The 16,015-nt window shown below is 35.8% G+C and overlaps 1 protein-coding gene across 1 annotated transcript in view; it reads right to left on the reverse strand.

Moving 5' to 3' along the window:
* NAALADL2 (N-acetylated alpha-linked acidic dipeptidase like 2) overlaps positions 1 to 16,015 on the reverse strand; it is a 796,115-nt gene that overhangs the window by 133,850 nt on the left and 646,250 nt on the right. The window contains exon 11 of the mRNA XM_070403625.1: positions 6,189 to 6,284. Within this exon, the coding sequence (XP_070259726.1) occupies positions 6,189 to 6,284 (96 nt within the window). The remainder of the gene's footprint in view (positions 1 to 6,188; positions 6,285 to 16,015) is intronic.

Below are 16,015 nucleotides of genomic sequence, written 5' to 3' on the forward strand. Positions count from 1 at the left end.
ACTTATAGTAAAAGAGCTGTTGATTGGGTGAATATACTTTTCCCCCAATATTTTATTTTCATCAAATGCACATAATGTAAAATTTACCATCATAACCATTGTTATGTATACAGTTCAATGGTACTAAATACATTCATAATGTTAACCATCACCACCATCATTGATCATCAGAACATTTTTCTCATTTTAAAACAGAATCTCTATGTCCATTTAACAATAGATCCCCAGTCTACCCACCCCATAACACCTGGCAACCACAATTCTATTTTCTGTCTGCATGATTTTTTACTCTAAGTACTTCATATATGTGGAATTCTACAGCATATGTCTTTTTATAGTTGACTTATCTCACTTAGCATTGTGCCTTCAAGTTTCATCATGTTGTACATATGTCAGAATTTCTGTTTTAAGGCTGAATAATATTCCGTTGTTTGGATATACCATATTTGGCTATTCCATTCACCCATGTTTGAACATTTGGGTTGCTGCCACATTTTAGCTGTTATGAATAATGCTGCTATCAACATGTGTATACCAATATATCTTTGAAACCCCATTTTCAATTTCATGGGGTATATACTCAGAAATAGAATTGGTCTATTATGTGGTAATTCTCTGTTTATTATTTTTAGGAACCTCTATACTGTTTTCCACAGTAGCTATACCATTTTTGCATTCCCGCCAATAGTACACAAGTGTTCCAATTTTTCCATACCCTCCCAGCACTTGCTATTTTCTGCTTTGTTTTGTTTGTTGATAGACAAACAAATGGGTGTGAAGTGGTGGGTGAATATATTTTTGAACATTTTCTTCTTTTGATAATATTCTTTTCCTGCGTATTGCCTGAATCACTTTGATCTGGGTATTCCCCTTCCTTTTAGCTCGTCCTCTTGTGCATAAGTGTTGCCAGGGTAACATTATCTCCATCATTGATGATGAAAATGTTCTATAATTTGTGTCATCCAATGCAGTAGCCACTAGCCATATGTTGTCACTAAGCATATAAATTGTGGCTAATGAGAATAGGGAAATAAAATTTTAAGTGTATTTATTTTTTAAAATGTAATTTAAATCCACATGACAAGTGTTATTATATCAGATAATGCATTTCTAGGCCCTACTTCTTTCTGAGTGCTAACCTCCTGTATCCAACCATCTCCTTGACGTATCTGCCTAGATGCTCTGTAGCATCCAAAAATCTACATGTTCAATGTCAAACTCTTTAACACTTTCTCCAAGACAGCCCCTAATTTGGTTAATTCAAAAATATCAACTCTGTCCAGCCAGAGTGGCTCAGTGTTGAGTGTCGACCTATGAACCAGGAGGTCACAGTTCTATTCCCAATCAGGGTACATGATCAATCCCCATGCAGGAGGCAGCCAATCAATAATTCTCTCGCATTGTTGATGTTTCTATTTCTCTCTCTCCCTCTCCCTTCCTTTCTGAAATCAATCTATAATAATAAAAGCCTAAGGGACCATTATGGCAGAATGACCAGAATGACTGGTCACTATGATGTGCACTGACCACCAGGGGCAGACGCTCAATGCAGGAGCTACCCCCTGGTGGTCAGTACACTCTCACAGGGGGAGTGGCCGCTCAGCCAGAAGCTGGGGTCATGAATGGCAAGCTCAGCAGCGGTGGCAGTGCTAAAGAGCAGCAAGTCAAGTGGTAAGGAAGGAGGAGGCAGGCGGTAAGGAGCCAGGGATCCTGGATTGTGAGAGGGATGTCCGGCTGCACACTTAGGCCCAAGGGGATCTGGCCTTAGTCTGCAGTCGGACATCCCCTGAGTGGTCCCAGACTGAGAGGGTGCAGGCTAGGCTGAGGGACCACCCCTCCCCCGCAAGTGCATGAGTTTCATGCATTGGGCCTCTAGTAAAAATATATTTTAAAATAATATAAACTCTGCTCAAGATAGAATTATTGAAACTATCTTTTATTCTTCAGTCTGCTTTATATATTCTGTACCCAGTAAGTCCCATATTCTGTCATTCAATCTTAAAAAATGTCCCTGAAACCTGTCGTCTATTTTCCAAAACACACATCATCATTTTTCACACACTACCACCAACAAGCTCTTTAAGGATTTCTCCAAGAAAACTCATTGACATTAAAATAAAGTTAAAATCGCTTATATTTCTCAAATGTCACCTCTCATAAATTCTTCAATTCCCCTAGGCATAGGCAAAAGCTCCATCTTCTTTCCTCCCACACTTTATCCACATTACTATGACATTTTTAGCACATTATAGTGAAATGATATGCTCACCTGTTTACTGTCATGAACCGACTCCTGTGTATTAATTGTTTTTGTATTTCAAGTGTTTTGAATTATCCTTGGCTTATGGCAGGCTATCAGAATGATTGGATAACTAATAACAATTTATGATCTAAATGTTGAAGATTTTAAAACATAACTAGAAAATTCCTTAGTATAGAAGGAGAAATAAGCCTATTTCAAACCATAAATCCATGGTGATTCTTACTCACTTATTAAAGGATTAAGCATCTAAGATTTATATTGGTATTTTATTCATGTTTAACCTTTAAAGGAATTAGGTTGGCTTTTATGATAATTAAAAAAACAAATGCTATTTCTTAAGGTAATTACAGAGGATAAGGAGGCACTTCAACATTGATGCTGCATGTGGCGCCCTCTGGCAACTTCATATGTACCATCTGACTGTCATTGAAGCTATGATAAATTGCCTTTTGAAATCAATATTGAGTCTCATTCATTACTTTCTTAGGTTCCATGCTTTATATCAAAAAGACAAATGCCAAGATAAATTTACACTTTGTAAAAAATATTTTTAAAATAACTCCAGGACAACACTGGAAAACAACTTTCAAGGACAAGAACTCATAGCTCACATTCCATGGATCAGTATGATGTATCTGTTTATTTTTGACTTTAAAAAGGTACCAATGACAAATTATTAACTTTCTAATACTTTGAAGTTATAATTTAATTTAGCATTAATCATATTTGTGAACTATAACAAAAGGTCTAGAATGTAAAGTTAGTTGGGAAAGATAGTGGATTGTATTATATGAATACATATTTATATTACATGTATGTATTTGTTGTATTTATTTAATTAGATTATATAAAATATGTAATAGTTTTATGGTGTTGTGTATCCAATTAAAACATCTACTGAAAGAATTATAAAATTATTTAAAATATTTCTGATTTATTGAAATATTTTAGTATTGGTATAATTCTAATTTATCAATATTACCATATTGGTATAATATCAATAATATTTGTGCTTTATCATTTTACAAAGTGTTTTTCATGTTCCAAAACATTTTAAAATAGTTGACAGTGGCAGAAGTTGTACTAGTTGGGACTTGTTATTCAAAGTCCAGTATTTATTTGCATAATATCAGAATACTAGGTGGCTCAGAAGTGTACAAACAGGTGATATACTGTAATAATACCACTATTATTCTTATTGAAAGAAATATTCTAAAGACCTTCACAAATTAAATTTTATGCTCCATTTGTACACATTAATTTATCAGTATATTCTCAGCCTTTAATTAGCTTAGTGATTTCTTGTCTAAATTATTTTGTTATTCTTTTTATTTTTTCTTCTTTAAAGTAAAACCAAAATTCTGAAAATGTAGGTAAGGGCCTAATTTGAAAATTTGAAGACTTAAAACTAGCATTTTTTTCTGGAGGTAAGTTTTAGAGGTTTTTTTCCTCTATTTTCTTTCTTTTTAATTAAATTTATTGGGGTATCATTGGTTAATAAGATTACACAGGTTTCAAGTACACATTTCTATGATACATGATCTCTATAAAACTAGCATTTTTACTATTTTTATTGATTTTTTTTTAAGAGAGAGAAAAGGAGAGGGAGAGAGAGAGATATATAGATGTGAGAAAGAAACATTGATTGGCTGCCTTCTGCCTGCCACTTACTGGGGATCAAACTTATAACCGGGCATGGGCCCTAACAGAGAATCAAACTGGCAATCTCTTGATGTATAAGATGCTGCTCAAGCAACTGAACCACACCAGGCAGGGCCTAGCATTTTTAATATTTTAATAATTATACCCAACTAATACATATTGCATTTCTAGAGAAAATCTATACATAATATTTCCAACCTTACAGAATCCTAGAAAGGAAAACCATTATGACTTATACTCCTTTTTTATGTAAAAAATAAAATAAAATAAATTTATACTAAATAATATAGCTAGTTGGTAGTCAAGATAGAACTAAAATCCATGTTCCATATTACCTAATACATGTTCTATTCAACCCCTCTATGTTTATACTTTTATTTTGTTCATGATCAAAGAAATTTTCACTTTAAAATGAAGGATCTATTAAATAGACCTTTTTATGGTTCCACATGTTTTCTTATTGGTGAAGTAAGGTTAAAATTCTAAAGCACAATATTTTCTATTAGCCTGTGTCTGCAACATGAGTTGCCAAAGAAATATATGATGCCTGGGACACAGAATCAACTTTGGAAAATTGTAAATGGTCATAAAAAATGTCCCTGAATTCTTACTTCTGCACCTGAACAGGTTTTAATTTCTCATAGACATAGAAGTCTTCCAACATCTATTTAATACATTGTTTTAGTATAGATACAATTACCATTTAATGTGTATATATAAGTATATATAGACATGCTTATCAAAATAAACATAGATATATATACTTATCATCTATCTATCTATCTATCTATCTAGCTATCTAGCTATCTAGCTATCTAGCTATCTAGCTATCTAGCTATCTATCATCTATCTATCTACCTTCTATCTATCTATCATCTCTCCTGACTTTTATCTTGCTGTAATCCAAATAAAGTGTTATAAATGTAGTTAAGATGCAATTATTTTGAACTTGGGAAATTTTTAAGTAAATTGTGATCCAAGACCTCTTATTACAAAAGTTGAGAAAAAAAAATAAATGTGCACAGCTTTTAAATGTTAGGGATAAATCTAGAATGCTAGCCTTGACGTTGGAACTCATTCTGTTGCCACTCTGAGTTTAGTTCACTATATCTATTTTTTTCCTTTTTTTTTTTCCTAAAGAAGGAAGACAGTCTTGAAAAATCTAACTAAGAAGATTTAAGAATGAGCCATCAATCTTTCAAGTGAGCATATATAAATATAGATTATTTTAAATGTTCTAAATTCCAATATTCTCTACAAACTTTATCCCCAAAAGACAGATTATGACAGGTTAAACAGTTGGTAAATGAAAGGTTAAACAAATAATTGATGTAAAATTCTTATTATGTTATATGATATCAGGCATTAAATTTATTTGCTCCATACTGTAGAATTTAAGGGAAGGCAGGGGAGGGAAGGGGTAAGAGATCAACCAAAGGACTTGTACGCATGCATATAAGCATTACTAATGGCCACAGACACTAGGGCGGGGTGGTGAGGGCATGTGCTGGGAGATGGGAGTGGTAAGGGAGAGGTCAATGGGGGGGGGGATAATATTGTAATAGCTATGTATGGGCTGGGGAGGGGGGCTGTACTTGAAATATTAGGAGGACCACTCTGTAAAGTATATGATTGTCTAACTACTATGTTGTGCTCCTGAAACTAATACAGAATAATATTGAATGTGAACTATAATTTTTTAAAAAGATGGAAAATTGTATGTTATATGTTTTTCATCACAATAAAAAATGTATTTGCTTCATACTATAGAATTTAATTTTCTCCATATTATATACTTTCTCCTACCTATAAACTATTATACAGGAAAAACTGATAATGATAACCTTACAGTAATTACATTCACTATAAACACAATCTATCTTTATTATTAAAGAAAGGAGCCTTTTTAAAAATTCTTACTGCATCTAAGAATATTCTCAAACAATGAATTTCCTTACATATTGAAAGAAAACTTTGAAGATAGAGAAATTCAAAGATTCATTTTGTATTTTTCTTAATCTAAAATGCAGAGCTATGCTTGAGAATATACCACAAATCTACTATCAAATTAAGGATAAAACCTAATTATTATATTAAAGATTGATTTTATAAACAAATCTTCAGTTATTGGTTGTATGATCTTGATTTTGCTTATCATGTTAGTAAAATAATAGGAGACACTTGAAATCCTTTCCAGTACATAAAACAAATAAAAAAAGAACAAAGCTTTCCCAACCTGCTCATGAATGCATTCCTCCCCTACCTTGGTAATCGTTTCATGAAGTTTGAAAAAAGGATCCATTTCTTCAATTTTTGTTGCACCTTTAGGGAAAAGGGCCTCGAAGAGAAAACTGGGATCCTGTGGAAAGCAGAATAAAACATTTAAAACTCTTCATTGATTTTGTTTTTCAAGTGCTTATTGGATTTTCTTTAAAGATTCAAAAGGACTCTAAATTGCTTTAAGGTTTCTGTTGATTGTTGGACTTCATTCTACTTATCTGGTTAATCAATCACATAATTTTTTTAAATTAAAATGAGTAGAACCCTATGACATTTGACATTATTTATATCTATAAAATAATGCTTAATTTTACTCATATGAGACAATTCTTTGCAGTTTTTCCTGTTTTTTTGTTTTTGTTTTTGTTTTTTTCATACAGACATATATAGAACACAATACCTTGACTATAAGATCCAAGTCTGAAATCATTTTTTCTATTTTAATACATTAAATTTTGTTTTAAGTCTGGTAGAATGGGATGTTTTCAATCAACATGATTACCAAAAAGAAAGGCCACAAAAGTATACATGATATTTTAAACATTTAAAAACTCACTCCAAAAGACTTAATAAGATACATTTTTGGTAGAATGGTCTTATGGCTTTATAGGCTATCAGTAAAGTGCTAACGTGATATCAGAACCTTAGTGGTATATGGTTTAAATGAATCAGGAAAACAGTAATTAGTCATTTTATACTTGCAGATGTAGACAAATTTCAAGATGCAAGGAGATCTATGTGGCATGAATATGTATGCCCCTCCCCCCCAAAAAAAAAATTCATATGCTGAAAACCTAATTTCCAAAGTAATGATATTAAGAGATGGGGACCTTTGGGAGGTGATTGGTACATGAGTGTTTTTGCCTTACTATCGGGATTAGTGCCCTTCTAAAAGAGGCTCCACAGAGCTCCCTAGCCCCTTGATCCTTGTCCTATATAATAAAAGAATAATATGTAAATTGACCCTAACAGCAGAACAACCAGAAACAACTGGTCGCTATGATGCTCACTAACCACCAGGGGGCAGACGCTCAATGCAGGAGCTGACCCCTGGCAGTCAGTGCACTTCCACAGGGGGAGCACTTCTCAGCCAGAAGCCAGCTCATGGCTGGCTAGTGCAGCAGTGGTGGCAGGAGCCTCTCCTGCCTCTGAAGCAGCGCTAAAGATGTCCTACTAATGGTTTAGGCCTAAAACATTAGCAGGACACCCCCCAAGGGCCCCCGAGCGGAATGTCTGACTGTCAGTTTAGGCCCAATCCCTGCAGGAGCAGGCCTAATCTGTCAGGTGAACATCCCTGGAGGGCTCCCAGACTGCAAGAGGGCGCAGGCCGGGCTGAGGGACACCCCTGAGTACACGAATTTTCATGCACTGGGCCTTTAGTAAAGATATAATAAGAAATCTATAACCTGAAACAGGGCCCTTACCTGACCATGCTGGCACCATGATCTTAGACTTCCAGTCTCTAGGACTGTGAGAAATAAACTTATGTTGTTTATAAACCACTCAGTCTGTGATATTTTGTTATAGCAAGCCAAATAGACTAAGATATAAATATAGCTCTTACTTAAAAACCTGAAGTAATTAGGGTTATCTACACTAATAAAAGAGAAACATGGTAATTAGCGTACGACTGCTACCCTTCCCATTGGCTAATCAGCATATCCTTATGCAAATTAACTGTCAGCCAAGATGGCGGCCGGCAGGCAGGCAGCTGGAAGCGAACATGAGGCTTGCTTGCTCCAGGGACGGCGGACTCCAACGTTCCCCGCCTGCCACTGCCTGCCTCTCAGCTGCAACTCTAAGCAACTATGTTGAAAATATAGAAGCTAAACAAAACCCCAGAAACCTGCGTTAGTCAGCCAGGCTTTTCAGCCAGCCGAACGGCAACATTGTATCAAATAAGAAGGAAAAACAAAGGCCAGAAACCGGCTTTCAGCAGCCAAGGCCTCAGAGCTAAAGCTGGCCCAGAATAAAAAAAAAATAAAGAAAAAAAGGAGCGGTTGGGAGCTTCAGTCAACCCACCAGCCTGAAAACAGCCCTCAGCCCCTCAGCCAGACTGGTCAGGCACCCCAGTGGGGACCCCCACTCTGATCCAGGAAACCCTTCAGGGCAAACCACCTGGCCCCCACCCATGCACCAGGCCTCTATTCTACATAGTAAAAGGGTAATATGCCTCCCAGCACTGGGATCAGCGGAGCAGCGAGGCCTCCTGGCACCAGGATCAGCGTGTCAGGGGGCAGCGCCCAAACCCCCTGATCGCCCTGCAGCTCTGTGTGTGACAGGGGGCGGGGCCACAACCTCCCTATATGCCCTGCTCTGTTCGTGACAGAGGAAGGTGCCCCAGCCCTGCTCTGTGCCTGATAGGGGGGAGCTCCCCAACCCCCTGATAGGCCATGCTCTGTATGTGACAGGGTGCGGCGCCCCAACCCCCCGCCCCCCCACGGGCCCTGCTCTGTGTGTGACAGGGTAGAGCCATAACCTCTCCATTGGCCCTACCCTGAGTGTGACAGTGGCGGCGCCCAACACCCTGATTGGCCCTGCTCTGTGGGTGATAGAGGGTGGCGCCCCAACCCCCCTCCAAGGGCCTTGCTCTGTGTGTAACAGGGTAGAGCCATAACCTCCCCATTGGCCCTGCCCTGAGTGTGACAAGGTGCAGCTCCCCAACTCCCTGATCCACCCTGCTCTGTGTGTGACAGGGGGGAGCTCCTCAACACCCTGATGGGCCCTGCTCTGTGCGTGACAGCGGGGAGCTCCCCAACCCCCTGATCGACCCTGCTCTGTGTGTGACAGGGTACGGAGCCCCAACCCCCCTGATGGGCCCTGCTCTGTGAGTGACAGGGGGCAGCACCCCAACCCCCTGATCGGCCCTGCTCTGTGCGTGACAGGGGGCGGTGCCCCAACCCCCCAATCGGCCCTACCCTGAGCGTGACTGAGGGTGGCATCGCAACCTCCCGATCCGCCCTGCTCTGTGCATGACAGGGGGCGGCGCCCCAACTCCCCAATTGGCCCTGCTCTGAGCCTGGCCAGGGGCTGCACCTAGGGATTGGGCCTGCCCTCTGCCATCCGGGAGCAGGCCTAAGCCAGCAGGTCGTTATCTCCTGAGGGGTCCCAGACTGCGAGAGGGCACAGGCCGGGCTGGGGGACCCCCCTGCCCCCCCCCCCCTCGAGTGCACAAATTTTTGTGCACCGGGCCTCTAGTTTGTCTAAAAAATAGAAAACTTAAGAAAGGATATATGTATGTATATATGATCTGATTAATAGATAGATGATAGATAGATAGGTAGATGATAGATAGATAGATAGATAGATAGATAGATAGATAGATAGATGATCTTTCTGAGGGCTAACATGGAGAAGAAGCATTCAATACAGTCAACACCAACAATGACCAAAACAGTGTAACAAATTAAGCTGAATTCTGTAGGAGCTATTTATTAGAGCAACCCTACAGCATAACAGACTGCTTTGGGGTATCACAGTGGTGGAAAAGAGAGTTAGGATGATGTAGTGGATAAGCTCTGAAGTCATACAGTTGAGAACATAACTGCAAATCCTATATATTAAATAATTCTGTGATCAGGCATACTCTTCACCCTCTATTTTGAGCAATACTGAAATAACACAAGAGTAATTCAGCTGTTCGCTCCAGCATATATTCACTTTGTGAGGATAAGACCATAAATCAACCAAACAGCTTACCTATCATAACTAACATCTTATTTATCAAAATTGTTTAATGGGTTTTTTTCCTCATTTTACCTGGGAATCTAAAACTATTTTTTCAAAAACTCCATCTAGTTCCAGCTAGTATTTCACTTTTTAATATTTACCATGAAAGCTAGGCAAGAAGCTTGGAACAGATTTCCTTTCTTAACCTCAAAAGGAACCAACCCTGATAACGCTTTGAAATATTAAAATGATACATTTCTGTGTAAGAGTCATTCAATCCATGGTGACTTTTTATGGCAATGCTTGTAAACCAATGCACTCAGTACAGGTGGTATTCTTCCTTACTGCAATAGGTCTAATAAACTTCATTTTGTTTAGCAACTGGGTTTTTGGAAGTATTTTGATCAATCAACATAAACATAGGTTAAAATTTTTGTTTTGCCACTTAATAATTGTCATCTTACTCTTCAAATGATTAGTTACTGAATCTAAGAAATTTGAATGATAATATATATTTCACAGAGATGTGGTCAACTATCCATGCCTGAAACATGGGAGATATTATGTTACCAGCACTGATGATGTGGCTAAAAACAATAAATTTTTTAATAATGATGATGAGGATGGTGATTATGGTAGGTGGGATGCTGAAATAAAGAAAATTCAAAAACCTTATTTATCTGCTTTTGTTCATCAGTTTATATTCATTATTATAAAAACAGGTCCAGAGACAGAGAAACATCAATCAGACTGTTCAACCTTAGAGGGAAGGTAGGGGAGGTAAGGAGGAGAGATCAACCAAAGGACTTGCATGCATGCATATAAGCCTAACCAATGGACACAGACCACAGGGGGGTGAGGGCATGATTGGGGGAGGTGGGGGGTAATGGGGGGAATAAGGACACATATGTAATACCTTAATCAATAAAGAAATTTTTAAAAAAAACTTATTTATTATCCTATGAGAAATAGTGTACAGATTGCATTTAGATATGTTTATTTTTCAAAATAGTGATATCTTTAAACTAACCTTAGTGAAAATATGACATGAATAATTTGTGGCATTCATTTCTATTTAATAATTAAGTTTGAAGTGCTTAAAAAGTTTGCTTCACAAATCATTTTAAACAAACTTCTTAAAATAATTTTATTAGTTTACTTAGCAAAACAAAACTTCATAATTAGTGCAAAGGTAAAATATCAGCCAGCCTCAAATTAAGTGATCCCATAAAAACATAAATTGGGAGTTATAATTAGTGAGGTTTTTATTGAAATTTCAATTATTCAGTAGCAAACCAATATTAAATTATCGATATATGCCTTATTCTCTAGTGTAATCCCCATCTTTCTCTTATTTCTTCAGCTATCTCTTACCACATCATTCTTTCATTTTTCGTGCCTTGTTTAAAACATTTTTAAAAATCCTAATTTAACATCTACCACATGATAGGTGCTGCATTAATGCAACAGGGTCCTTAATCTCATGGAGTTTAATCTAATGGAATTAAAAGTTTAAAAGTTTTTGCTTCTATTACATTAACTATGAGTGATAGATTTTAATAATAGCTCCTATCTGTCGATGAAGAGAGTGAAATAAAGCACCATTAACCATATTACAGTGCTTTTGTTTAAAATAATTCATTGATAGGTTGAAACAAAGCATTCTTGAATAATTTAATATATTGTAAACAATATTGTGTGTCTGCCAATTGGCAATAACAGTACGGACATTCTAGAAAAAGAAACATCGATAAGAAAAGTCTATCAAGGATATAGTGTAAAATTTGTTTCCCTAGCCCCTAATTTATGTCATTTCTTTAATATTTAGCACACCTTCCTTCTTTCAACTTTTTATCTCAAGTCCATTATTTGACTCACCTGATTTTCCATTTGTATATTATTCTCCATCTGTAAATGGATTTATTTTGTTTTAAAGTTTTTTATTGTTTCTAGACTTACCCTTAGTCTTCTTTTCACAAGTTAACTATGTGGTTTTTATCTACTTCTTTGGCTTTAACTACAAACTTCAAATTTGATTGTTTCCAAATCTTTAATTCTAGGCTTGATTCTGTTTTTAGTTCATCATTTCTATTTCTCTACCAGATCCTTCAAACATATCAACTTACATTCCAAATTTTAATCATTTGTTCTCCATTGACAAGTTCATTTCTAACTTGGATGATAGTCTAATATCTATATTTGCCCCAATATGAAATTTTATGTAATTCTTGACTACAATTTCTCTCACCATGTGTGCTAACAAACTGTACTAGCTAATTTCCATTGAATCTACTAGTATATATTTACACAATTCTATACAAGTTCTATCAATTCCCATAGTCCAGTTACTTACTAGTATTAGTTTTCTGCGAGCTATGTTCCCCATTATCTATAGTCCAAAGTCCAAACTCAGTATGGCATTGCCAAATAAGTCCCAACCTACCTGTTACCTTTATACAATTCTTTCTTTCCTGTAAAGTAGTTTAAACAATTTCCACATATTTTTTTGCTTATTTCACAGCAGGCTTTTCACTAAATCTTGAATCCACCCTTACTTTTACTAATTCTGCATCTTTATTTTTGCCATTTCTTCTATCTGGAATGTTAATTCCTGATTTGTTTGCCAGGCTACTTTCTATAATTGCTTTTCTTGATTCTCACCAACCCATTAGGGTTTAGTGTTCCATTATCAGAGTTTCTGTACCACTTTATATTTACTTTTAGTCATCATTTACGACAATGCATTTTTGTTAAATTTCTGTTTTTCTAACTATCCTATTAGCTTTTAAAGACTGGTATTTTTCTTATTAAAATAGTCTAATATTGTCAGACAAACTTGAGAGAGTGTTTAATCTCTCATTAGTATCATCACCCATAAAGTTGAAATGTAAATATACTTGTTCTTCTCACTTCATAGAGTTCATGTCAGGATCAAGCAAAGAAGCAAAGCATATACAAGTTCTCAGTAAAGAGGAAAGAACTACTGGATGGTGTTTGATTTTTATCACACTTGTCAGGAACTGCTTTTGTATGTAAACCAAGAGTTATAGTTTTAAATTTTAAATTACTAGAAATATGTTTTTGTATATCAAACACTATATGATATTTATCTTTTAAAATCTACAACTATTCAAACAAAGTATGGAAATCATTGCTGTAGTTGGCAGGGAATCTTTGGAGGCTTTTGAATGGAGTGAGTGATATTTTCAAGTATGTATTGAATAGAGCACACACTGACACATTTGTGGAAATAACTTTAAAAGATATGTGATGGGAAGCAGAATGTTTAGACAGAAGGCTATTGCAATATTACCATAAGAAAAAGTGAGAGATTAAACCAGTACTGTGGTAGGAGAAATAGATAGGAGGAGATAAGTGTGATAAATGTTTAAGAGATAGCATAAGAAGCCATTGGTGATTAATTGGATGTGAAGTCTTAAAGAGGAGTCAAGATTGAAAGTATTTCTAGATTTTATAAACTAAGTGGATACAAATTTCATTAATTTAAAAAATGTAGAAGCCCATGAAGGTTCAGGGAAAAAAAAGAAATTAAGTTTTAAACATTTGAGGTGAGATGTTTTTGGGACATCTGCATGAAGTTTTCCCTGAAGGTGAATGCCTATATTGTTTAAGACCAAATTTTGGACTGAAGATATTACAATAATCGCAGAACTATATGCATGGTAGTTAAAATGTAAAGTGAACTTAGGTATTTGTAGACTTAGATATTTTTTTGTGCAGTACAGATATCTGAATGACAACAAAATCTCTTAATGGCACTGATATTTAAGCTTGAAGAATAAAAACATTTTATTAGCCTTGCATCCCCAGAATAAATCCTACTTGGTCATGATGTACGATCTTTTTAACATATTGTTGGATCTCATTTGCTAATATTTTGTTGAAGATTTTAGCATCTATGTTCATTTGGGATATTGGCCTATAATTTTCTCTCTTTTTAGTGTCTTTATCTAGTTTTGGAATTTGGATAATGTTGGCCTCCTATAAAGAGATTGGAAGTATTCCTTACTCTTGGATTTTTTTGAATAGTTTGAGAGGATAGGTGTTAATTATTCTTTGAATGTTTGGTAAAACACCCTGTAAAGTCATCTGGACCCAGACTTTTGTTAAGATCATACAGCATAATGAAGTGGGATTTATTCCAGGGATGCAAGGCTGGTACAATATTCAAAAATTAATAACTGTGATACATCACATTCACAAGTTGAAAGACAAAAAAATCACATGATCACATTAATAGACACAGAAAAAGCATTTGACAAAATCTAACAACCATTTTTGATAAAAACTCTCAGCAAAATTGAATAGAGGGATCATTCCTCTCCATAATAAAGGCCATATATAACAAACCTTCACAAACATCATACTCAGTGGGAAAAAAATAAAAAAATTTCCCCTATAAAGAGGAACAAGATAGGGCTGTCCGCTTTCACCACTCTTATTCTACATAGTACTAGAAGTCTTCAGTGAATAAGAAAATATAGAAGACATTCACGTTAGAAAGAAAGAAGTTAAATTGTCATTATTTGCAGATGGCACAATATTATATATAGAAAACCCTAAAGACTCCACCAAAAACCTACAAAAGTTAATAAATGAATTCAGCAATGTAGCAGGATACAAATTTAACACTCAGAAATCAATGGCATTTTTTTTACTCCAATAATGAATTCTCAGAAAGGGAAACTAGAACACACAATCCCATTTACCACTGCAACAAAAAAATCAAGATAGTTAGGAACAGACTTAACTAAGGAGGTAAGAATAAAAACAAAACCCAAAAAGTACTTACAGATGAGATCATCAGAGAAAAAGAAATAGAATCATAATCATGTGAGTGTGACTTCATGGGAGTCAAAAAGATAGGGAATATCTGGGAATGAATAATCAATGTTTCAAAGCAAGTGAAGAAAGACCAAAAAATAAAAATTATTCATTGGAAATTGCATTTCAGAGATTCCTGGTGTCTTTCATCAGGGAGTTTCTATGGATTCATGAGCACAGTAGACAAAACGCAATCAGTTGAGGAGTAAATGTGAGGAGAAGTGAAGCATCAACTGTGAACTATATTATTCTCTCTAGTAATTAAGAGTAGGTTGAGGAGTTAGAAAATGTGAACACTAGCTTAAAAAAGTTAAAGAATCAACAGTTTATTTGTTTTGTATTAGACAGGATTGATGCAGATATAACTTTGAAGTGAGATAAAGCATCCAAAAGATAAAGAATTAAAAGAACACACACACAATAATTTTTGGGGAAAATAAATGGACCATAGCTCATAACTTACCCAAGAAACAGAATTATAAGTAGGTAAGTTGTTGAATAAAAAGGTGCTGAAATGAGGGTAGGGTGTGATTGAAGAAAGTGCTAGTACATATATAGAGGTGAAGAAAAGAATAAAAACACCTCAAAGGTCATGTTTAATTCAGTTCTAGACTACATTGAGTTGATTAAACTTCAACTCATTACCCTATCAAAATATACCCTTTACCTTTTTTTTCCAGAAATAATCATTTATAATATTGAGTTCATGTAGGCTTAGTGGGCATTGAAGTATCAAAAACATTTTATGCATCCCTTCTCTTTATCGTTGGCACTCAATGTACATGCAGAACCTGGAATAGTACTTTCCATATACCAGCATTTGGCTATGTGTTCTACATGAGGCACCTAATTTAATCCCCATACCTTTATGGTAGGAACTATTTTTACCTTCTCTACAAATGGAGGAATGGAGAAACAATGAGTTCCAGACACCAGTCAAGAACATTCCATGAATAAGTGGTAGAACCTGGATTGAAACCTAGGTTTATTTTACTCCATAGCCTATACTTGTATTCTTATGCCATCCCTCCTCCTTACTGCCCAAGTTCCTCACAGCTTTTAAATTTAAGAAAGAAAGGATTATTTCCCCCACCTCTTGTTCCAATTCCCTCCAAGCCTTAGTTTACTCTACATAAGCAGCATAAACACTATGTACACTTTAAAAGATATAATCAAAGACTCCCTGCTTAGACTAAATAAAATTGAATCTGAAAAGCCCCATGTGCACTTCCCTCATTGCAATATTCACCTATATGCAAGCAGAGAATATACATATCAATACTTAAATCCTATATA

The sequence above is a fragment of the Myotis yumanensis genome, unplaced genomic scaffold (assembly GCF_028538775.1).
Source record: "Myotis yumanensis isolate MYYU_CA2020_CCGP unplaced genomic scaffold, mMyoYum1.0.hap1 SCAF_2, whole genome shotgun sequence".
Classification (NCBI taxonomy): Eukaryota; Metazoa; Chordata; class Mammalia; order Chiroptera; family Vespertilionidae; genus Myotis; species Myotis yumanensis.